This window comes from Vitis vinifera, chromosome 5 (assembly GCF_030704535.1).
Source record: "Vitis vinifera cultivar Pinot Noir 40024 chromosome 5, ASM3070453v1".
Classification (NCBI taxonomy): domain Eukaryota; kingdom Viridiplantae; phylum Streptophyta; class Magnoliopsida; order Vitales; family Vitaceae; genus Vitis; species Vitis vinifera.
In genome coordinates this window covers 25,683,092-25,706,110 of record NC_081809.1, presented here as the reverse complement: position 1 = coordinate 25,706,110, position 23,019 = coordinate 25,683,092, and the positions used below count along the sequence as shown (strand labels likewise).

At 37.4% G+C, this 23,019-nt stretch overlaps 2 protein-coding genes across 4 annotated transcripts; both read right to left on the bottom strand.

The window, feature by feature from the left end:
* Positions 1-267: 267 nt before the first annotated feature.
* LOC100254168 (large ribosomal subunit protein mL43) lies at positions 268-5,387 on the bottom strand. 2 transcript variants are annotated; one of them, XM_002276070.4, is made up of 4 exons: positions 5,286-5,387; positions 4,714-4,822; positions 2,183-2,289; positions 268-669 (listed from the first exon to the last, which is right to left on the bottom strand). In XM_002276070.4, the coding sequence occupies exons 2-4, from the start codon at positions 4,791-4,793 to the stop codon at positions 497-499; spliced, it is 360 nt and encodes a 119-aa protein (XP_002276106.1). In that variant the 5' UTR covers positions 4,794-4,822; positions 5,286-5,387; the 3' UTR covers positions 268-496. The 2 variants fall into 2 exon arrangements, with proteins under 2 accessions (XP_002276106.1, XP_002276080.1); XM_002276044.5 differs by having other exon boundaries at positions 4,714-4,798.
* Positions 5,388-6,063: 676 nt separating this feature from the next.
* LOC100264445 (protein THALLO) lies at positions 6,064-22,795 on the bottom strand. Of its 2 annotated transcripts, none has more exons than XM_010652398.3 (17): positions 22,400-22,795; positions 21,389-21,524; positions 20,576-20,667; positions 20,011-20,083; positions 12,481-12,629; positions 12,106-12,252; positions 11,804-11,943; positions 11,266-11,353; positions 10,420-10,593; positions 9,127-9,288; positions 8,958-9,023; positions 8,655-8,794; positions 8,430-8,571; positions 7,249-7,508; positions 6,677-6,749; positions 6,520-6,588; positions 6,064-6,425 (listed from the first exon to the last, which is right to left on the bottom strand). In XM_010652398.3, exons 2-17 carry the CDS (start codon positions 21,492-21,494, stop codon positions 6,294-6,296), a joined length of 2,013 nt encoding a protein of 670 aa, XP_010650700.1. In that variant the 5' UTR covers positions 21,495-21,524; positions 22,400-22,795; the 3' UTR covers positions 6,064-6,293. The 2 variants fall into 2 exon arrangements, with proteins under 2 accessions (XP_010650700.1, XP_019075799.1); XM_019220254.2 differs by having other exon boundaries at positions 6,677-6,746.
* Positions 22,796-23,019: the final 224 nt, after the last annotated feature.

The following is a 23,019-nucleotide window of genomic DNA, read 5'->3' as shown; positions in this document are numbered from 1 at the left end:
ACTGTTTTTTAAAACAACAGCTTAAACCGGCCTTTTTAAAGAAAAATACTACCAACAAAAGAGCTACAAAACTAAGGATGGCCACATGTCTGCAACTGAGGCCCAATTATTTTTGAACAACCAATCAGTTATGTTTATGTTCTGCAATTGAAAACAAAGACAGGAAAGATGGTTTTGGGCATTGAAGGTTCAATTTGACCACATTTATGTGAGAATAATTTGCATGGAACATGGAAAGGACCAAAATGCATGGGACCATCCACAATCTAAACAAAACTCAGATTTTACATTAACCATGACTAGCAAGGTCGCTCAGCATGTTTATACTTCATACCAAAATGGCAGTTGGATTTTCCTACAGACCATTGCCCCTTTCTTTTTTTACCTCCCAAAAAAGAGTAAAGAAGTGCATATCCGAGTAGAGAAGTGTATGGAGCTTTGCTCAATTTAGGGATATTTTGCCAAAACAAGCTCCTTATATCATTTCTCTTGCACCTCAAATTCTCATGGCAGTTGTCCATGTACCTTGAACACTTGGGTGTTTGGTGACATGCCTCGTCTTCAGCTTCAGCACCTTTCTTCCCAACGCATTTCGTAGCCTGGTTGCATGGTGGAGTACATCTTCTGGGGTCATATTCTTCACACATATCACCCGCTCGTTCTTGTTCTCTGTGCATTCACAACAAGAGATGATTTAGCCTTCAAGATATGCAGAAACTCAAGCATGAAGAAAAATACTAAGGCTATATTTGGTTCTCGAAAAGTGTTTAGGAAAGAAAACTGTTAATAAAAACAATTTTTTCATATTTGGTTTCATTATAAAAATATAAAAGAAAAAAAATAAAATATAATTAAATTTAGTTAAAAACTTATATATTTTAAAATTATTTAATCTTAATATAGAAGAGTTAAAATAAGTGAAATGGGTTTGAAGTAATATAAAAAAATAATTTATGAACTTTAAAAAAAATTTCTTTACTTTTTATTTTCTTTTACTTTCCTCTTTATTTTCTTTCCCTTAAATTTTCTAGGAACCAAAACATAACCTAAATCTTTGGAAGAAGCCAACTATAAAGGGGTAAAAGAGTGGAAATTGAACTACACACAACTGACAGATGTAGAATTTATTTTTCAAAGAGCAAAAAGTTTCACTCATTGCCCCTGTCCTGGCTTTAATCAAATTTACCGCCTGACTGATATAGGATTTACATGATACTCAAGATTTCCATAGCAGCTTTAAAGAAATCATTCTACCCTTGAGCTCAATTTTCTGACTGTAGCTTAATATCATGGTTGCTACTCAAGTTATGGTCTTTTTGCAGAATGTTCAACAAGTAGGGCTTGATTTATGTAGATTTCGCTTAACCTGGACCTTATTTGAGGATGCATTAAACTTCCAAAACGATAATACCACTTTAGAAGCGCAGATGAATATCTCAAGATGCAAGTTTAAGGCCTTGCAAACTACTAGATAAATCATGCCTCAGAACATCAACTTAATGGGCTCATGCAACAAATTTTAGAAAATTGGGAATGAACAATCCAATTAAAATAAACAGTCAAGAGTAAGGTGGTGTTTGTTTTTTTTTTTTTTTTTTTTTTTACTTAAATCTAAATAGAACTTAATTTAACTCAATTCGAAATACAACTTAATAGTATTAATTATTATGTTGTTTGTTTTTTTGTTATTTTATTTCTGTTAAGTATTAAATATTAATAGAGTAAGGGTTATGGTGAGATTGTGTTTTGATTATTTCAAAAAGTCATTTTTAGGATTCATTAAAAAACCAAATATTTTGGTTTTTTTCATTCAATAAAAAAAATTAAAAATAAGTAAAAAATAAAAAATAAAAAACAATCTAAAATCTAAAAGCAAATTGCATTCAACATTAAGTTAAAAAAACACTCACCACCTAAGTGTTTCCCAATTTGTTTTATCATAGTATAACCATCTTCCATTTAGACGTCTAAACTTAGAAATCTCTATGTATGCCACTCAGATGACCACATGATAAAACAGGTAAGACCCACAGACTTATCATTGTGTCCTATTTGAAAAATGGATCATTCCCTAAAAAGGATAAAGAAAGTACGAGGTAGTGATTTAGGTCTAAGATCTCATATATCATAAATCATACAGCATCCAATACAATTTTGAGAGAGAGAGATGAGAGAGTCTTACTGTAAAAGCCCTTCAGGTGTGGGTGCTGACCACGAATGAGTTCAGTAACCACCTCTAGCTGAGGATTGCTCTCTTTAAATGCTGGCAGATGGGACTCCATAAATGCCCTGCCATACCGAATATTAGATCACTGATATGGTAAAGAAAATGGATGTGAGACACTACATGAATAGCATCCAAGTAGATAAATATGGATGTCAGAAGTTATCTACTGCTTAGACATGGAACAACTGAACGGATCTAAACAAGCATGTCATAACCATGCCAAAATTAAATAAATTAAAATGCCTTAACCTGAGACTAAAAACCAAACAAGTCCAAGAGCCAATTATAAGCAACCTCAATAATGCTGCTACAAGACTATTGAAGAATTACTCCTAAGAACTGTGATGAAACATCTGGTACTGCTCAACATCTTTGGAGGTGAGAATTGGAGAGTGATAATGAATATAGAGTTTGATTTTTTCACTTCCAGAAGATGGACATTTACCAATAGAGGAAAAAAGAATGATCTGGCATGACCGTTCAATTCCTATCAAAAAATATATGCTAACTTCACATGGCAGGTATACTGAGCCAGAATAAATGCACAAAAGCATTCCATGTAACATGGTTCACAAGGAAAACAAATGCAAGGGATTAAGAAGCAAATGAATAAGGTAACTTTCAGGAGTGCATTGTTATTAATGGTTTTCGATTCAAATTATGGGACGATCCACTCCAAGAAGAAAAGATCTAACAATAGGGGCATATTCTTTTGAACTTCAGTCATCATGTAAAGGATCCAGAAATGATTACAAGAACTACTGGGAACCACATCCATTTACCTGCTGTTATTTCACTTCCTTATAGAATGTCTAGCAATATAATGCCATCAAAACCAACTTAAGCTTTAAAATGTACAGACCAATCTGTGAAGCATAGTAATATGCCAACATGCCATACTGAACCAATAGTCACAAATTGTAGCCGAGGTTTTAACTCCCAATTTTGGGTGAAATTAAACAAAAAGTTCAATAGTTCTTACTAGAAGAGCATATCTATTGTATCAGGCACACCACTATATATGTGATGTCTTAGATATCCACAAGGTTGTTGAGCCAGACACCAATAATTTTTCAATGTCCCTGCGTAGGATGCTCATATAGAATATGAAAGAAAGGAAAATAAATGAAAAAGAAGATTCCATGCAGAGTTCATTAAAATATTTTCTATAGCACCTCCTAGACTCAGAAGAGACTGTAGGACACCATGCTTCACATCAAATATCTTCTAAGAATTACAGTCTATTTTCTTCTCCCATTATTTAATTGATTAAGCTAATCATCCATTTTGATTGGACAGCTATTTCTAGCCAACCATATAATTTCCTGAAATGCATTTCCACACACCACCCTCAACAACCTGTCATTCCCTTGCCATCCCAAGCTTAGCTACTTAAAAGGAACATTGTTCATAAGCTCTCGAAGTTCCAATACCATTCCATCCCTTTTGAAGGTATGTATAATCCTGCTGTGCCAGTTATAAAGGTGGACACATTTTTTGTTCCTTTATCTTTTTCCTCCGGGGCTGTGTGTGTTTGGTGGGGGAGCTAATATACATAAGTAGTCAGGCCAGAGTAATGCTATATAACCTTTTTTTTGGATAGGCAAGGTATGGTATATTACCCAGTATGTATCTCAACTACTACATTTAAAAAAAGTTACCCAGAGACCATGAGCTCATCATAATCTTGAGTTCAGTGGCTCATTGTTGTCAAAATTAACAATGTAAAAAAACTATTTAGGAACATCATGAGGCATTGGGAGAGAGACTTGTTGAGACCCCCTCATGTCTGAAGATTATTTTCACCTTATACATGTGCATGTCCACCTGTATCAATTACTATACTGTTAATGCTCCAATGACAAAGGATGAATATCCTAAAACCAATTACCACCTCTAATCAGGCCAGGGGCAAGCCCAGTTGCACCAAACCCATTGCTGAAACTGTATGTAATAAAGCAAAATTACTACACAAGTTGGTCCTTTAACTGTCATCACAATTAGTGCTTCAAGGCTAGACCTTTATATCACAAGTACATTTACTTATCTTTCAAGCATTTGTTTATGTATAACATAATGACTATGAGAGTTAAAACACATAAAATGAGATGTGATGGATGTCAAGAAGCTAGCTCCATCAAGATAGAAACCAAATTGCAAAATCTTCAGTAATATCTCGAATTCGTTCACCAGTCAAATATTACACAAGCAGAACTAATTTTGTGTGTTACATAAGTAATATCAAAGCAAATGGGAACTCAACTAGCAATTGAACTCTCTTGTTTTGGTTTTGCAAAAAGATTGACAAGAAAAAAAAAATTCCCCTATTCAATAGTAGGGTCAATCTATATCCCATGCCCACTGCTATGATCTTCCTTACTTTTCTATAATAAACAAGAGAGCCTATATCTAAATTCTGATTAATTAAACAAACACGCAATGTAAGTATTGAGAGAGAGAGAGAGAGAGAGAGAGAGAGCATATACCTGATACCTCTGCTGCTTCCACCCCAATCGGAATAGCTAACAATCAGCTTTTGAAGCTGCCACACGCCTCTCAATGCCATTTTACCTTCAAAATCGATGCCAAGGAAAGCTGTCGATATATCAACAATAAAATTTTTTAAAAAAATTATGAAAGATATACATGAATCGGGCATCTAGCATCGTTCTAATACAAACCCTAAAACAAATTGATTCCATAGACCATTCAAAAGCCAGAAGTGGTTCTTCCACAATCTAAATTAGAACAGAAATGGCCCCTTCTCCACTTTTAAGGCATCTGGGTTCACTTTCCAATACATCTTTTCTGCTTTACAAATTTACATACATGTTTAACAAAAAAAATCTGGAAAAAAGGGAAAATGCAGAAACAAAAGAAGCTTTTTGAACAACCATTCTCCAAATATATATAAGAGCACTGAATTTGGAATTGGGTTTTGGCTAGCATTTTGTAAGCAATTTCCTCACTTCTTTCCAAAGAAGAAATGAGAGATTTCAAAGGAATTGAAGAACAATGGAAATTAAATTAAGGTTTTTTTAGAGAGAGAAAAGCGAACCTGAAGATGAGAGGGGGTTTAGATTAGGTTTTTGCTGTCGCGGTTGCAGTTGAAAGAAGAAGATGAAGCATGGTTTTATGTTAGATGTGAAATTACACGGTAGTCCCTCAGACTGGCTTTCTGATTGGGCCTGGGTTTATCCTTTGCTCAGCCCAAATCAAAGCCGCCCCAGAATGTAAATATTACTTCTTCATGGATTTAACGGATTCCGAAAATTTGTAGGCCTTTGGCCCAATTCAATGCTTTAGGCGGTTTCTACAAACATTTTCAATACTTTCGGTTAAAATTAATCCGAGTCTGACCCAAAAAAAACAAATATCAAATTTAATTATTATTTCAACTAGAAAAAGACAAAAGAAGAGATGAGACAATCCTTTTTATTATTGTCTCAACATAATATTTTATTTAGTATTTAAAATAAAAAGACCAAAGTTAAAAAAAATTCAGGTTAGTTCAACCCAATACAACCCCATGGAGCCTAATCCGAATTTAACTCGAACTTAACTCAAGCTTAAAAGACGAGGATGGATTGTACACTCAAGTCAAATATTTTACATTAGGTTAGAGGTTGGGTTAGATTCACATTGAGTATTTATTTACTTCGAGTTAGACACGGATCGAACAAAAACCTAACCTAAACTCGCCTAAGATGCGACACTTAATATTTTTATAATATTTGTTAAGAAATAGTAAGAAAAATTCAAAAAAAATAAAAAATCCGTTTCCTATGACTTCTTAATTTCTAGCTTCTAACTTTTATACTGAATGATACAAGAAATAGAATAAAAAAGTACTTGAATTAATATTGAATTTGATAATTCTTTCAGTTAATGCATTACCATTTGAAAATTGAATCATGCCATAAACATTGTGTGTGTTCAATCTTAATACATCGTTGATTTCCACTCAAATTAAAACAAGAAGAAGTTCCAGATTTGAGCTGCTGCACACTCTGCTGCAGTTGGCAAAGAAGAAATGAAGATATCTTCGATAACCATGTTTTTTTTTTTAGCCTTTAAATCTGATGCTGCGAGTGATTCCAACATTGATTCCAGTGGCTTCACCACCATACGGACCGGTGGCCTTCCTGATCTCCCGGACCTGCCCTTTCCGGCGCACCACTGCCTTCTGGTGCTTCAACTGCAGATTGAGGAAGATGGAAATGTGAGCAGAATACTTAAAACAGAATGTGATTTTGATAGAAGATGATTTCGGTTTTTTCTGTCAGATGTACCTTGTACTTCTTCCTGGGATTTTTGGTCAGCTTCTTGCGAGCGCGTGTTAGCCCTTTGTTCTTCTCCATCTGGGTGTGCGTTGGTAGAGCATCGAGTTAGCAATTTGCTGAGAAGATTGAAGATAAAAGACACGAGAAAAGAATGGGATGTGCTAACCTGATAAGAAATCTGCCGCTTTCCATCCTCTAGTATTTCTGGTTCAGCTGAGGTCTGGGCTGCTGAGGTTCTGCTAAACCAACACACATTTTGAAAAGGTAAATTGAGGTGTGTCACTAAGGAAAATGGTTGATGCTTTAGGGCCTGTTACTCAGAACTGTTTTCAGAAATAAAATATTGTTTAAAAAATCAAGTATAAAAAACAATTTTTTCGACTTATTATTGCCCAGAACATTATATAAAAAACTCCTTAAATTTATTTCAAAAAATAACCTGTTTTCGGAACAAACGTTGATTGAGCTGTTTTCTGGTTAGAAAACTCCATTTTCTAAAGATTAGAAAATTGTTTTTGAAAACAATTTCCAAACAGAAACTTATTTTCCCATTTACAAAAAGACATTGCAAAAGATGAAATAATAGAAATCACGAACACATACATGCAGAGAAGTCTAGTGCTTGAAATTGAATTTCAGTATGGAATATGCAAATGCACACAACAGATTAACCTGACTGGAATATATCGATCAGATGATTCTAATTTCTTCCATTTTAAGCATAGAGCAGAAAGGTACCTCGAATAAATCTCCTCTTTGGCAGCAAGTTTTGCAGCTCGTAGTTGTTTCACTTGTTTGTAGAATTCATCTTCAGACTCTTCAGTTCCACTGTCATTATCATCCATATTAGCATCTTTGTCAACATCAACAGTGCAAATCCCGTCCTCATCATCATCCATAGGCTCAATTCCAGCTCCTGCTAGAACCCGAAGCTCATGCTTCCTCCGCCTTTCTCCAATATCATCCCTCTTTGGTAAATCATCATCACCAGAAACAATCTTCAAAAAGGAAAAAGTATTATCAATCAACACTACTATCCATTTAAAGTCCTGTCTTATTTGAAATCAAAACTGAAATGCAAAATCTATAAAACTTGTGATGAAATGATGAACATTCCCTGAGAAAAGAGATTAACTTGGATGAAATTTTGGAACTTTGGGACAGATCAATATTTGAGCAAGATGTTAAAAACTTGAATATCGATTGGGTTTTGGAAAAGTGCCTCGTAAATTTGAAGAATTTCCAATTTTTTTGAGGATGAAAAAATTCAAAAATCTGATCTTTTCCTGGAGAAGCTTTACAAACACAGCTGTCCAAAATGGAATCCAGTTTTTGTATCATTTCCAATTTTTTTTTAAGTTTTTCAGAAATGAAAATTGGGTTTTCCCCCCTCGAAAATATAACCACATTGCTTAAATATGTAAAAAGGTTTCAAAATAGCTCAAGAACAGAACATATTGATAGGCCTGGCATATGCTACTCCAACAATATCCCACAGTTTGAAAATTCAATCTATCGCACCTCCTTTAAACAAAATAACTAAAAATCTAATCTACATGTTATTTCTTGTATCTGGATGTGAATACAAGAGATATGTTCTCCCAGCTCCCAGCACCCAACTACAAGAACAAGGTTAATGGTCCTGAAATCTCTACTATTTTTGGTTCGCTAAAGCATCTAGCTGCTACAAGTTATAGGAAATGTTTCAATAATTGCCCATGTAGATTTCAATTAATGGCCCTGAGGCCAGGCTCGAGTGGTGAGGGTCTGGGGTGGTTGTGGGGGGTACAGGTTTGAGTTCCAATCAGAACAAGAGATTTCATGTATGCATCTCCAATACATTGAAGATGAAAGTTGGGTCCATCACACGCTCTTAACCACATGCAAGAGAGGGTTAAGCTCATTATCAAGATCCATACCTTGGGCTTCTTCATGTTAGCACTCACAAGGTGGGAAAGTTTACTTGAAGGCAATGAACCAGCTTGCCCATTGGTCAATCCGCCAGTTCTGCCCTCCACATCCATAGCATCATCATCAAAATCATCTAATGTCTCGAGCTGTCTGTTGAATTACAGGTTACATGAATTGATCCCCACATATTGGAAACGAAGATATGGTTGAATTTATCTTAAGCAAAAAGGTACCTGTTTACTGGTTGTAGACGTTTTTGAGCCCTATCAGGCTTTGGTGTAATGGAACTAAAAACACCTTTCTGCTTCAACTTGTCCTCAAGAGCAGCTCTTACTTTTAACATTTCCATCCTCTGTAAACCAACTTGATCGTTCTGTTATAGAAGTTCTATGTTAGTATATATTCCTAAACATTTACATGAAAACCACATATAAAGAAACAAATTAATATTAGATTTGGAAAGTGGAAAAAAATAAACAAAGATCAAAACTAAGAATCCTAAATTGGATAGATGCTTCTCATTGTGTATGACTCACCTGACGCTTGCTTTTCCCTTCTTTGCTCTCCCTCATCTCATCTACTGACTTTGCTGCCTTCTTGTGCTGCAGGTTTTAGGAAATATTTGAAAGTCAACTTACATGATCACCACCAAAAGGATAATAGTGTGACTCTCACTGCCAAACAAAGATTTAATGCAGTAAATACCATCACTATCTCTTGTTTTTGAGCTAACTCATGCTCCTTGGCGAAGGAATCAGATGCCAACTTAGCAGCCTCTCTAACCAACATTTCTTTTGTTTCAGCTCCATGACTTTTATCTAGAAACTCCTCAAGATCTGCCGGAAGATTTTCATCAAGTTGTTTCATCTGTCAAGTATGCATTACAAAGTTAGATGCTGTATGTTCAATTGACTCCTATATCTAGAAAGACGAAGGACATGCCTCACTTAAAAGATGTATTGTAATTATTTTTGTGTGCATGAAGATGAGAAAAAAGCTCGAACTCTGTTATTTGCAAGTTCAAACAGGTTAATCACTGTCCAATAACAGATTTATAATGTATGCTTTTATAAGAAACAACAGAAATTTATTGAATAATGATTTTCTTTTTTCTTTTTTTTTTTCTGCTTCTTTTTTTTTTTGACAATTCATAATTAGCACCAACAGAGAAAGGTATAAGCAATAAGAAAAAACATGCATCGAATCACTTAATTCATTTTTTTTTTTTTTGTGAAAGGTAAATGATAATTTAGAAATGGTGCCTATCAAAAAAGGGGCATACGGAAAGAACACAGGGTAACTCAACAGTTTTTTTACTCCAGATGAAAAATATTTATCACCTTATATTTAATTTCCATCCATATCTAGTGAATATAATAACATATTTATGTGGAAGAATTAATTGTTCCATCAATATCAATAGAATAGAGTAATTTAAGGAGAGAGAAACCAAATCTTGCCATCAAAATTTCTTAAACCAATTCTAGAATAGCATGATTAAGCTGGGAATTTTAGACATAAATATTTTATGAGCAACCCAAATGTTGCCAAAAAAAAGAAAAAAAGAAAAAAAGAACAAAACAAAACACCTAACTGTAACTCATAGTAATGGCATTAGTTGCCACACTCTGATATTCATTATGTAATTTCCAACATAAAATAAGTTGGATTATACATCACTTCTGTAATTCAAGTTAGAGAGGACCCATATCACTTTGGAAGTAACATGGTAAAAAACATGCTATATGAACCAGAACGCAAGAAAGAAAACAATGGATCAGCTGTTAACTATTTCCCAAAAAGGGGAATAAGGGGAGGACTTCTAGTGAGTACATGTCATATGCTTCCTAATGACAAAACACATAGCTTAGTTTGTCCACATGCCAAGCATGTGATACCTTTATCATACAGGTAAAATAAAACAGATATCAGTTACTCGGCAGAAGATAATGGATATGGAAAATTTCTAGAAGGATTTTAGGATAGGAAAAACTGAACCTTGTCCAATAAGCTCTTGATCTCTACAAGGCGAGCTATGACTGGATGATCACGAACTGGCTGCCCTTCTGACTTGAGAAGAAGATAAAAGGTAATAGCCTGGCAATAGGCTAGCAAAAGAATCTGTTTCACCTCCAAATAGCGCGTTCCTTCTTTAGTGTTTTGTCCTTTAACCTTCACAAAACATGAACTCATCACTATGCTGAATACCAAGATATCAATCAAAAGCAATATTATATACTACTAAAAGGAAAATCCAGCTCAGCAACTATAAAGATTCTTTAGTGTTTTGTCCTTTAACCTTCACAAAACATGAACTCATCACTATGCTGAATACCAAGATATCAATCAAAAGCAATATTATATACTACTAAAAGGAAAATCCAGCTCAGCAACTATAAAGAGATAGGTTGATAGGGTGCTATTCGGCACTCAAAGGACAGAAGTTGAGACCTATAATTTACTGGTCCAGCATATAATATCCGAAAATTAAGATAATCTTAAAGAGCCTGATATCTAGTGTCATAACCCCAAACCTTGTGAATTGTAAAGGGTTTTCTAAAGCCCAAAAAGACTTCAGGACATAATCAGAAAGACATCTCATCAAGTCAAAACGCCTAAGAGAAGCCACCATTAGAATATGGGGAGGTGCACTATATTCATACCACTGATCATCAAAGAAAATATTGGACTGGATCTAAATTTTCTCAGTCTCATATACAAAAACAAAAAAACCATCAACCCATCCTCAAGGCAAATTCTCGGTCATCCTCAACAGGTGGGCACAATTAACATGAAATGGCCTTTCAATTAGGCAATAGGCATATCACTAAAGAACAAGAATACCTTGGCCAGAAGTGGATTGACTTTGCCCTCAAGCTGCTCAAGTGCATCATTCAACTCTGATAGTAAACCAACCAACTCTGGAGCCGAACTGTAAGGACAAAAATATCAGACAGCTGGCACATGCATAACATAAGCAAGTGATACAGTAATTCTCAACTATATATATGTATTTCTTAATTGGAAGCACTACTTAGAAATAAATTTTGAAAACAAAAACCTCAACAAAATAATATTGTAAGACATAAAGGCTATCAAAAATAAACAATTGTAAGCAATAAAATTGCATTTGTATGGCATGTTTTAAGAAGTTCAATATCTAAAAATACCAAGCCAGTTACACATATCTTGTATAACATTTAGGTTGTAGAGTTCTTGCTTTTCCTTGCATATCTGACACTCAGAAACTCCCACATTTCCTGTTAGGTGTTTTTTTGTTTAATTGAAATTCTTTTTCTCTACTTCTACACATTTCTGCATTAACATATATACAAATTAAAATACCAGATCAGTGCTAACACCATGAGAAAAAAAGGCTAACCTGTATACTACATCCATTTGCTCCTCCTTTGACAGTGCATTCAAATCTTTCTTGACCTCCTCATAAGCTGTACCTGTGTCATCTTTGGCTTCTTCATCTGCTAGAGACTTTGATGTGGTTTTTCCTTTAACCATAATTTCCTGTAGAAGAGGGAAATGATTATCATGTGAAGGATCCTAGTTCATGACTCTTGTTTTCTTTCGATGAACTAGTAAACTTTTTAGTTTCACATTCTTGCATAACACCATGAGAACAAAGGTTACCAAACAAAATTCGAGTAAAAGATGGTGTGCAGCACTTACCTCCATGGTTGGCTCTCCGTCACTCTCATCCTGATTGGCATCTTCAATGCCAAAGTCTTCCATTGATAAAAATTTTGCTTTTTCCCTCTGCAATCTCATCACCTCTGCCTCCTCCTCTGCAGGGAGTTCCTCATCGCTTGATTGTAGCTTTACAATTTTATCAATCATCCCAAAAAGTTAGACCCATTTTAAAATCACCACATACAAATAGCATATAAGCATAATGTAACTATTGGGTTAATTATGTGGATAAAATTACAATTGAAACATTAGTTTCTTAATGCAACATAACCAGTAACTTATTTTTGAAGCATTACATGGATGAAAATAGAGGAAAGTCAGAAGACCCATTGCATTTAGTATTGGAGTGCTTACCTCATAATCAACATTATCAGCACTGTAATAATCACTCTTTCTCCTACCCCATACAGTTTTCTTTTCTTCCTCATCTTCTTCTTCTTCTTCATGCATTTCATCCTCAACTCCACCAATCTTCGCCCGTAAAAATTTCTGTTGCCTTGCAACTAGGGGATAATTTGGCAGCATATTAAGTAATGGAAGTATAAATTTTGACCAAGCAAGATCTCCAAATAAAGAAATCACCACTTATAAGAATTATTACACGCAATATGTCCACGAGTACAATGAATCCTGATATACCAGAGGATAGCATAATGCCACAAAACAAACAAGGAAATGCATCGAAGGTATTAATTCAGTGGAAAACATATCATAGTGGAGTCCCTAAGAATTGACCACCACTTTCTAGGACTTCAAAAATGCAAAACAATGTTAAGAACACCGTCTTTAAGTAACTTAATTATTTAAGAACTTTTTAGATTTTTTTTTGATAGACAACAAGAGCATTTTTTTTTGATAAGTAAAGAAAATTCATTTATAAAGAGACGCCAAAAGAGCGACTCAAGGTATACAACCTATGTAAGGTATACAAACCTATACACCCACCACCAAAAGAGGCCAAAGACAAAAGAAACCCACCAACCAAAAGGCCCAAAACCTTACAATGATCCCAACCAATCTATAAAATTCACCAAAGTTTGAGGGCATTCTACTATAAATAGCTTTGCCTCAGACCAAAGCGAACATAAAAATGAATATTTCAATCTCTGTATTGATATTTCATCATCCTTGAAGGCTAATCGATTTCTCGCCTTCCAAACCGTCCAAAAAATATGCAGGGGAGCCGCTTTCCACACTTTCCTGTGTTTCTTGCCCACAGAAGAAGTCTGCCAACTAAGCAAAGTCTCTCTAACTGAACATGGCAACACCCAAGACACCCCAAACAAAGAAAAAAGCAACTCCCATAAGATCCTTGTTTTTGAGCAATGGAGAAGCAGATGATCTATGGTCTCCTCCTTTTCAATACACATGTAACATCTATTTGCCAATGACCATCCTCTTCTCTGAACAAGATCTAGGGTAAGCGCCTTACCCCATGCGGCCTCCCACGCAAAAAAGCTGATTTTGGGTTGTACCCACACCTTCCAAATACAGCTAGATGGGAAAGAACTAGGGCAGTCCGCTTCTAGGGCAAGGTAAAAGGACTTAGCCGAGAAAATGCCGCTCTTTGTTTCAGTCCAAACAACCTTATCATCTACGTCTCCAAGGACTCTCTTCCCGTGAAGACACCCCGAAAATAATTCCGCCTCCTCCACCTCCCAATCGTTTAGGGCTCTTGAAAAACAAGGGTTCCAACCCCCCCTCCCCCCTTGCACCAAGGGATCCCAAACATCCGCCACCCAAGCTTCCTTTTCAATCGATAAGGCATAGAGGGAAGGAAATGACTCGCACAGAGGGGCATCCCCACACCATCTATCCCTCCAAAAACTCACCCTCCTTCCATTGCCAACACTAAAATAAATCCGCGCACCCACCAAGTCCCAGTCCATTCTTATTCCTTTCCAGAGCCCCACTCCATGCGCCTCTTTCACTTCCCGAGTGCACCAACTCCCTCTATCTTCCCCATACTTCCCTCTAATCACTTGATTCCACAAAGCCTCTCTCTCGTTTGCAAAACGCCAATTCCATTTAGAAAGGAGTACCTTATTGAGAATGGAAAGGCATTTGATCCCTAAACCCCCTTTCTTTTTGCTTAAACACACCACCTTCAAGCTTACTAAATGTGGTTTTCGCTCCAAACTGCCACCGCCCCAAAGAAAATCCCTTTGGATTTGTTCTAGTCTTCTTCTAACTGAACTTGGTAATCTCAGAACAGACATATAGTAAATGGGAAGGTTTGACAAAGTACTTCGGATCAAGGTTGCTCTTCCTCCCTTGGATAAGTATTGTCTCTTCCACATAGTCAATCTTTTGCGGAACCGCTCTTCCACTCCATCCCACACTGCCACTGACTTAAACGGAGCACCTAAAGGAAGACCCAAATAAGTGGACGGGAGACTACCCCCTTTACATCCAAAGTCCAAGGCAAGGTCGTCAATATCCACTACCCTCCCTACTGGAATGAGTTCACTCTTGTCCAAATTAATTCTCATTCCCGAAGCGGCCTCAAACCACATTAGCAGCCAACTTAGGTTAGTCAGCTGATCTTGGGCGGCTTGGCAAAACACCAAAGTGTCATCGGCAAACAACAAGTGTGAAATCTGAGTCTCGCCTTCATTCCTTCCCTTCACCTGACAGCCCGAAATATAACCATTGTCCACAGCCCTTTTAAGGAACGAGCCGAAGACCTCCATGGCAATCACAAATAGATAAGGCGAGAGAGGATCACCTTGCCTTAAGCCCCTTGAGCTTTGGAAAAAACCCTTAGGCGTTCCATTGATCAACATAGAGAAACTTGCAGTGGATATGCACCACCTGATCCACCCTAACCATTTCTCCCCAAAACCCATTTTCTTCATTACTGTAAGAAGAAAGGACCAATCCACATTGTCATATGCCTTCTCTATGTCAAGTTTGCACAAGATCCCATTTTCATTGTTCTTTAGAATCGAGTCGATGGCTTCATTAGCTATTAACACCGCGTCTAGAATTTGTCTTCCCTCCACAAAAGCCCCTTGAGCCTTAGAAACCACCTTTCCAACCGCTCTTTTAAGTCTATTGGCTAAGACCTTAGCCAACCACTTGTATAGGCTTCCCACTAAACTTATGGGCCTGAAATCCCTCAAATCCTCAGCCCCCATTTTTTTTGGGATTAAAACCAAAAAAGTAGTGTTTAGCCCCTTAACAAATTTACCATGTTCATGAAACTCCCTAAAGAATCTCAACACATCCTCCTTCACAAAATCCCACGCAAACTGCCAAAAAGACATTGTAAATCCATCAGGACCCGGGGCTTTGTCCCCACTACAGCCTACTAGCGCACCATGTACCTCTTCTTCCGTGAACGGCACCTCTAAAGCATCAGCATCCAGGTTCTGTAGTTGTTCACACTGCAGTCCAGCCAAAGAAGGGCGCCATTCCCCCGGATTGGACAGCAGGGTTCTAAAGGCATTTACTATCCCTTCACTCATCCCATTCTCCTCCGACTTCCACACACCATTAATTCTTATTTGTTCCATGTTGTTTCTTCTCCTGTGAGCATTGGCCATCCTGTGGAAAAAGCTCGTATTTCTGTCCCCTTCTTTCAACCACACTTCCCTAGATTTTTGTCTCCAAGTAACCTCTTCTAAAAGAACCCATTTTTTGTATTCTTCCCTCGCCTCTCTTCTAGCCTCCATCTCTTCCAATGTCAATCGGTTTGTCTTCTCCTTTTCATCCCAGAACTGCATCTGGTCCAAAGCAACATTTTTCCTATACTCCACCCTGCCAAAAACGTCTCTGTTCCACTCCTTCAGTTTAGTCTTCACCACCTTTAGTTTTTCAGCCAAAACAAAGCTTGCAGTACCATTAAAATTTTCGCCCTCCCACCAGGCTTTCAATAGATCCTTAAACCCCTCCACCTTAAGCCACATGTTCTCAAATCTGAAAGGGGATGGACCATTTCTCAAGCCCCCTCCTTCTAACAGAATTGGGAAGTGGTCTGACACTGGTCTCGGTAGAACGCTTTGCCTTGAATGGCTAAAACGGCAATCCCACCCCTCATTGACCAGGAATCTATCTAATCTTGACAGGGTCTGATTGTTCGCCCCTCCACTCCAGGTGAACGGACCCCCAAACAGAGGCAAGTCCTTTAACTGTAATTCTTCTATTACATCTGCGAATCTTCTCATATCTGAATTAAAGCTCCCTCCTCTACTGCGCTCTTCAGGACTTAGAATAGCATTAAAATCCCCAGCAACACACCACGGCCCATTCCAAAGGCCATGGATGGCCCCCAGCTCGTTCCAGAGACTTTCCCTCTCTCTCCTCTTAGTCGGACCATAAACCCCTGTGAAGGTCCACGTAAAGCCATCCTCACAATTTTTAAAATGGCAGGATATTGAACATTCTCCCTTTTCTAGCTCGATCATCTCCAGCACCCTATTATCCCAAAACACCACTATGCCGCCCGCTGAACCCCTTGAGTCCACAGTTCCCCAATCTAGGAATCTTCCCACCCCTATACTCCGAATAAGCCCTCTTGTCATCTCCTGTATTTTTGTTTCCTGCAGACAGACCAAGTCTACCTTATTCTTCTTAATCAAGGCTTTAATCACCTTTCTCTTGTCACAGTTATTTGCCCCTTTAACATTCCAAGATAGAATTCGGATCTTCATTTAATATTGGAAGAACTGCCCCCCCCCTTCTCCTCCAATGTAATTCACGGTCCATTCCAACTTCCTCAATTCCCTTTCGAATTTGGAGGATTCTATTTTTCTCTAGTTCCTACCAACCAGGTTCCCCTTCTTCCCCTTCTGAAGTTTTCTTTCTTTCATTCTTTTGAGCAGGAGCAGAATCTCTCCTTCAAAGCCCTCCGTCGGCATCCCAAGGCATCGGCTAAACCTAGCCAAGCAACTGGACTGCCAACACTGCTCACCCACTTCGTTTCTCTCTTCCGTAATATCCCATCCCACCACTTTCTCTACCTCCTTTCCAACAGTCCCAAGAGCCATCCCCGGCGACCCTAGGACCTCTGCCTCCCTTCCATCCGCCATAATCATCCTTAGAGGGTCCATGCCTATTCCCCCAAAATCACTGCCCCCACCTGGATCGACAATCATCCCATCCCACCCAGAACGAGAAGAAGAAGAATAGAGAACCTGCTCCCCAAACGAAAAAACGTCCTGAGGACAAGAAGATGTGTACCTAGCCGCCTCTTCCTTTAGAGCTTCGTCGGTAAGCTCTTTGAAGTTACAACCCGGGAAGGACGAGCCCTGAAAGGCGCCGACCAATACCCCGTCAAGCCACCCATATGCCTCCTCCCGGCAAGCCTCGCGAGCCCTAACACCAGCGGGATCTGCGGTATAAGATATGGGATGCTAGATCCCAGCTGAGCCCTTATGTGGAGCCAACTGGGGGCGGCCCATTTCTCTTGCAGAAGTATTTGGTATTGGGCCTAAAAGGGGCGGCCCACATACCTCAAATCGGTCCTCCTCAGTTGGCCTCTTCTAGGCTTTTGGCTTTATCACTTTTGAAAGTGGGCCTAAGAGATCCAGCCCACTAACTTCTTTGATGGCCACCGGGATCTCCTCACTGGGCCTCCTCTCCACTTCTGAATCCAGGACCCAGCCCAACCTACCATTAGCTTTGATTGCAGGCCCATCTTTTTGCAAATACTCCCCACCATCCTTCTGCCTCTCTGCCACTGCCCCTCTTGTCTGTATCATGGCAGAAGAAGTAGCCTCCAAGGCTGGTCTGCAGCTACTTTCTCCATCTTCAGACAACACTACCATCTTTGCAGGTTGTCCTTTTGCTTGCACCATTTCCACCGCACACTCGGCGCGTGTCTTCCCCCCTTCTTCTTCCCTAACCTCCATCTTCTTCCCCGTCCCAGAACTGCCAGCTGGAATCACCTCAGTCACCCTTGGCAACATCTCCCACCAAAGTTGAATAGCGTAACAGGTAGTGCCGATTACCACTTGCAGAGAGATTGGCCCTCCTATCCCCTCCAATTTCACCAATATTCTGGCCCATTGTAGCTCCTTCATTGCACCGGTACTTTCATCCACTGCAATAAATCCCCCACAACAGTCTCCAATCTTTTTAAACACTTCCCGGCTCCAAAGATGCAGTGGTAATCCCCTCACTCTCACCCAGACTTCCTTAACTTGTTCGCGCCTCTGAGAACATCCCACACTTGGGTCCCATCTTTCCAGATGTATAATCGATTCCTTAAAGCGCTGGAAGCCTCATTGTAACACATTATTTGCCTCTGCTTTTAACTCAAACACAATCAGAAAGCAAGAGCCCCCCATCCTTGCTATCCTCATTTCTCCTTGGAGTTTCCAGTGATGTTTTCCCCACTTTTCCATATCACTCAAGTCAGAATCCGTAACCCCCGTCGATAGACAACAAGAGCATGTATTAAAAAGCGCCAAAGAGAGGGGGGGCACTCTATGTATACAAATGCCATACACAAAACATCACATTACAAGGAGCAAAAGACATGTACAAGAATAGTCTACAAAACAAGCCAAGTTATCCATAAGAAAGAGCATCTAAGAAATCCAAAATAGAGAGGCTCTCCATTTCCAATGATGCATGGGATCACTCTGATAGTGATTTAATGAAGAACTCCTTTGATCTTTGATCTAAGAGCTCTTCTTCATTGAATATCCTTTGTTTATGTTCTTTCCACATTCACTAAAACAAGCAAACCAGAGCCATATGCACAGTTCTCCACTTCTTATCCAGCCCCTTAATTTTCCACTTGAGGAGAAGGTTTCCCACTAAAGCTAGAAAACACCAATTTCAAGCCAAAGACTACAAAGAGAAAGTCCATAGCCCTCTTATCTTTTCACAATGAATTAAGATATGATCAATTGGTTCTTCATTGTCTTTACAAAGGCTACATCTATTGACCAGGGACATCCCCTCTTCATCAACATATCCACAGTTAAGATCTTCTCCCAAATAGCTTCCCATGAAAAACATTCTCAGGGGAGCTCGGGATCCCCAAATGTCTTTGGTTGGGAATACCATACCACTCTCAGCACATAAGGATTTGTAGTACAACTTGACACTGGAGTTTCCCTTCCTATCTTCTTTCCAAAGTAAATTGTCCTCTCCTTCTTATGCTTTCATAGGGTAAATAAGATCCAAAAATTGGATCACTTCCTCTACTTCCCAATCTTGAAAGGGTATTCTAGATTGAACCACCCAATGGCCACCTACGCCTCCTCCTCCCTCCTATAAATCTGCAACTATAGCATTCTGGAAAGAAGCCATTTAAAAAGCATAGGGAATGCATCTTTTAACCTAATCTCCCTCGCCCATATATCCCACCAAAATTTTATCTGTCTACCATTTCTGATTCCAATAGCTAACTTGAGGCTGAAGTCTTCACGTCCCTTTCTAAGAACATTTAGATTTAGATGCTAGGTAAACAAAGCAGGACGTGAAATTTCACCACTTACTAATTTATCCCTCCATGGGGCTAGTTCATTATTTTTCCAAAGTTGTACAGAAGACTGGCCAATATAGTTCAATTGAAAATGGATCAAAACTCATTCTTACTAAAGATCCCATATCATTCTCCAACACATAGATGAAGTATTCCAAATAAATAGTTGCAATTACATAAGAACATCCATATGTTGTGTGAGCTCATTTTGGTATACAAATGACGCATTTTTTTAACAATTCGTTTTGCTGTAAAAAGAATTGACTAGATTCTCGACCAGATTTTAAATGTCAATTACGGATATTTTCAGTAGGAACTGCTATGATCCAGCAAAAAATTGTCTAACACAATTAACTTGACCTATATCATTATGATGGAATCCCAGGAAGACACACTGCACAGCCCCATCAATGCAATGTAACAAGTTCAAAACATTTCCTTACTTTTTGCTGCGAGGCCAGTAAGTTGGGTATCATCATCAACATCATCGTCCTCGTCCTCATCATCACTAAAATTCTGAAGGGAAAAAAAGACTAGTCATCAACATGTACATATCAAATGACATCAAATAAATGATATTAAAATTTGAAAAACAGATTGGAAGGTTCTGATAAAAAAAAAAAAAAAAAAAAACAGATTGGAAGGAGAATTCAAAAGGCATGGTCAACTCTATTTTGCGTAAAGTTCTGAAATTCTTGAGAACAAATAAAACGGAAAAAAAAGAGCAAAAAATAACTTTTTAGAATTTGTTCCAAAACATGATTTTAGAAAAAAAATAAAAATAAAAGGCTCTTCCATATTTTGCAATTTTTATTTTCATAGTGGTAACTTCTTGAAGAAGTTCATTTCTGCACATAATATATATCCCTCAAAAAATTTGAGTTGGTAATTAAAATTGATTTAAGATCATTATCCCATTTGTTTCTGATAAGGATAATTAAAAAATATATCATTGCATCATTAACCAAGGATCAGTTGCTGTGATTTGAATAAATAAGAAATCAAAACCTCAACATCAAAGACAGGCTGTTCATTATCTTCATCAGATTCCCCAGCATCACCATTCATGTCCAGTGGAATAACATCTCTTTGTTTGTGAACTGCAGTCACAAAAAACATCAGGATTCATCACTTATGGGCCAACTAGTGGCACAGCACACACACAATGATATTGTGACAGGGGAGACTTTAAATTACAACTGAAATGAACAATAAAAATCAAAATTCTCAATAATTGAAAATGAATTAGGTTTGATTATCATTGTACAATAAGCACTTGTGTGGTGGAATTTCCTTTCCCCTCATTTTCTCTTTTTTCTTTCCCCCCTTTTTTATTGTGTGTGTGGTGGGAGAGCAGGAATGGGGGACAGGGGAGAGAGATGATCCACACATATATATACTTGCCCAACTAATAATAAGAATAATAATAATAATAATAATAATATTAATAATAACATTCATGGTCGTGAAAAAAGCTAAGTTTGTATTCTATTTAACTAACAATGATCATCTGCTGTGAAAAAATAATTGGCAATGATAAAAACAAAAACTGAATAGAAAATAAATTATTTGGCAAAAAAATAAATTTTCAGGGGATTTCTCATTTTTAACATTTCATAACATGCATGACATTAATTCCCCCTTTCAGTTAGCCACATGATCTATCAAAGCTCACTGCAATCAATCAACTAATGTCGGCATAACCAACTTGGTCTTCTAAGTCAGTAATTTTCATCCACGAGTTAATGAACATTTGATAGATGAAAGGCACAAACAAGTCTATAAGCACACAAAAATAGACAATCGGTCAAAATGAGTTACATGCATCTATCTCATCATCCATGTCTTCAGGAAGGACATCTTTGTCCCGGGTTCTTCTCTTTGGATTTCTGTTGTCTTTCTTCTGACTCCTTCCTCTCTTACCCATTACTGAAGCTTTTAGGTCAGCTGATATTACCTACAAGATAATAAAAGGCAATGCATAACTAAAACACGTTATTTGAATGTTCATTCCCTTTTTTTTCTTCATTAAAACTACAAACAAAACAACACAAAACCAAATATAAGACATGCTCCAATATGCACTGCCAAGATATCAAACAATACTCCTATATCCACCAGCAACTGTTCGATTCTCATATAATTTACAACACACAAAACATGTTGAGGTTCTCAGTTGATAATGAATAATATTATGCCTCCATTGTTTCCGTTGTTTCCATTGTTTCCTGATAATGAATTCTTAGATTTTTCCTAGTCTAGACTCATGGACCTGAAAGAACCCACGTCCTCCATGAAACCAAACCTAATACAACTCCCTAGCATACCTGAAGCAGGTTTTGTTTTATTTATTTATTTATTATCATTATTATTATTTTTTATATCAGGAAATCAAAAGGTACTGAACATAAAATTCAAAACTTTTAAGACTTGGTTCAATGGAAAATCACTACTGTTTTTGTTTTCGAACATGGAAAAATGAAGACAATAAATATCATTTTCCACGTTTGAGCAATTTGACAACTGAAACACGCACACACACACAAATTCCCATAATGTGGTCTTGTTTTCTCCCTTTTTCTCAGTAACCGAACGGATAACACAGCAAACCTATGGATAAGAACTTTAGTTTACAAACAAAATTTCCAGAAAACGAGCTGCTTTCCCAAAAAAATACCCTCCTATTCTTCTATTTTCTCACCAACCAAACAGCCCATAGTAGCATTACTCCTCAAAAATTTAAACCCAATAAAATAACAAAATAATTCAAAGCTATGCATGTGTAGAGAAACGGAAGAAAGAGAGGAAGAGAAAGAAGGAAAGATAGATTGCCTTTCGAAATCGCCTTGGTCTTCTCTTCAATTCAGAAGTCCGCAGCTGCAAGCCTGCAACCTTCCTAAAACCCTATACCATAAAGATTTGGGGTTTAGAGTGAGTCGCCAATCGCCATGGACCGGAGTTGGGCCGGTTTTCGAACCGTTTTTAACTGGGCCTGTCCTCCCCGTATTCTGTCGTAGCCTTGTAGCTAACCTCCCAAATAACGGAGAGAAAACGGAAAACCCCTCAAAAAAACAAAAAAAATTATTGTTTGTATAAAAATATTCTTTATCAATTTTCCTTTTTTATTTTATTTTTTATACTTATCCTACATCCAAATACATTTTTTGAAGGAAAATTTTATTTCCATCCGAATACATTTTGGTATCTGGATATAATATAAGATTAATTTAACATTCTAATTTGTAAAATCAATATCAATATCCGATTTGAAAAGTATAATTTTATATAAAAATACTTTTTTAATGGATAATTATTTTGAACAATTTGATGTGTTAGATGAAATCTTAATCATTTATCTTAATAGATTTTATTTAATTTTTTTATTATAATTTGTACATGAGGTAATATCCCGTTAAATCATGTGATTAATTTTATAGATCGAAAATGATTTC

Excerpts from the sequence above, each read along its gene's own strand:
- LOC100264445 (XM_010652398.3), bottom strand. The coding sequence starts at position 21,494 with ATGGGTAAGAGAGGAAGGAGTCAGAAGAAAGACAACAGAAATCCAAAG. Across the intron at positions 6,750-7,248 it reads AAAGAGGAGATTTATTCGAG|CAGAACCTCAGCAGCCCAGA; the intron begins GTACCTTTCTGC and ends GTGTTGGTTTAG. Across the intron at positions 6,426-6,519 it reads ATCCCAGGAAGAAGTACAAG|TTGAAGCACCAGAAGGCAGT; the intron begins GTACATCTGACA and ends CTCAATCTGCAG.
- LOC100254168 (XM_002276070.4), bottom strand. The coding sequence starts at position 4,793 with ATGGCATTGAGAGGCGTGTGGCAGCTTCAAAAGCTGATTGTTAGCTAT. Across the intron at positions 2,290-4,713 it reads GGAAGCAGCAGAGGTATCAG|GGCATTTATGGAGTCCCATC; the intron begins GTATATGCTCTC and ends TCGGTATGGCAG. Across the intron at positions 670-2,182 it reads ACACCTGAAGGGCTTTTACA|AGAACAAGAACGAGCGGGTG; the intron begins GTAAGACTCTCT and ends GTGAATGCACAG.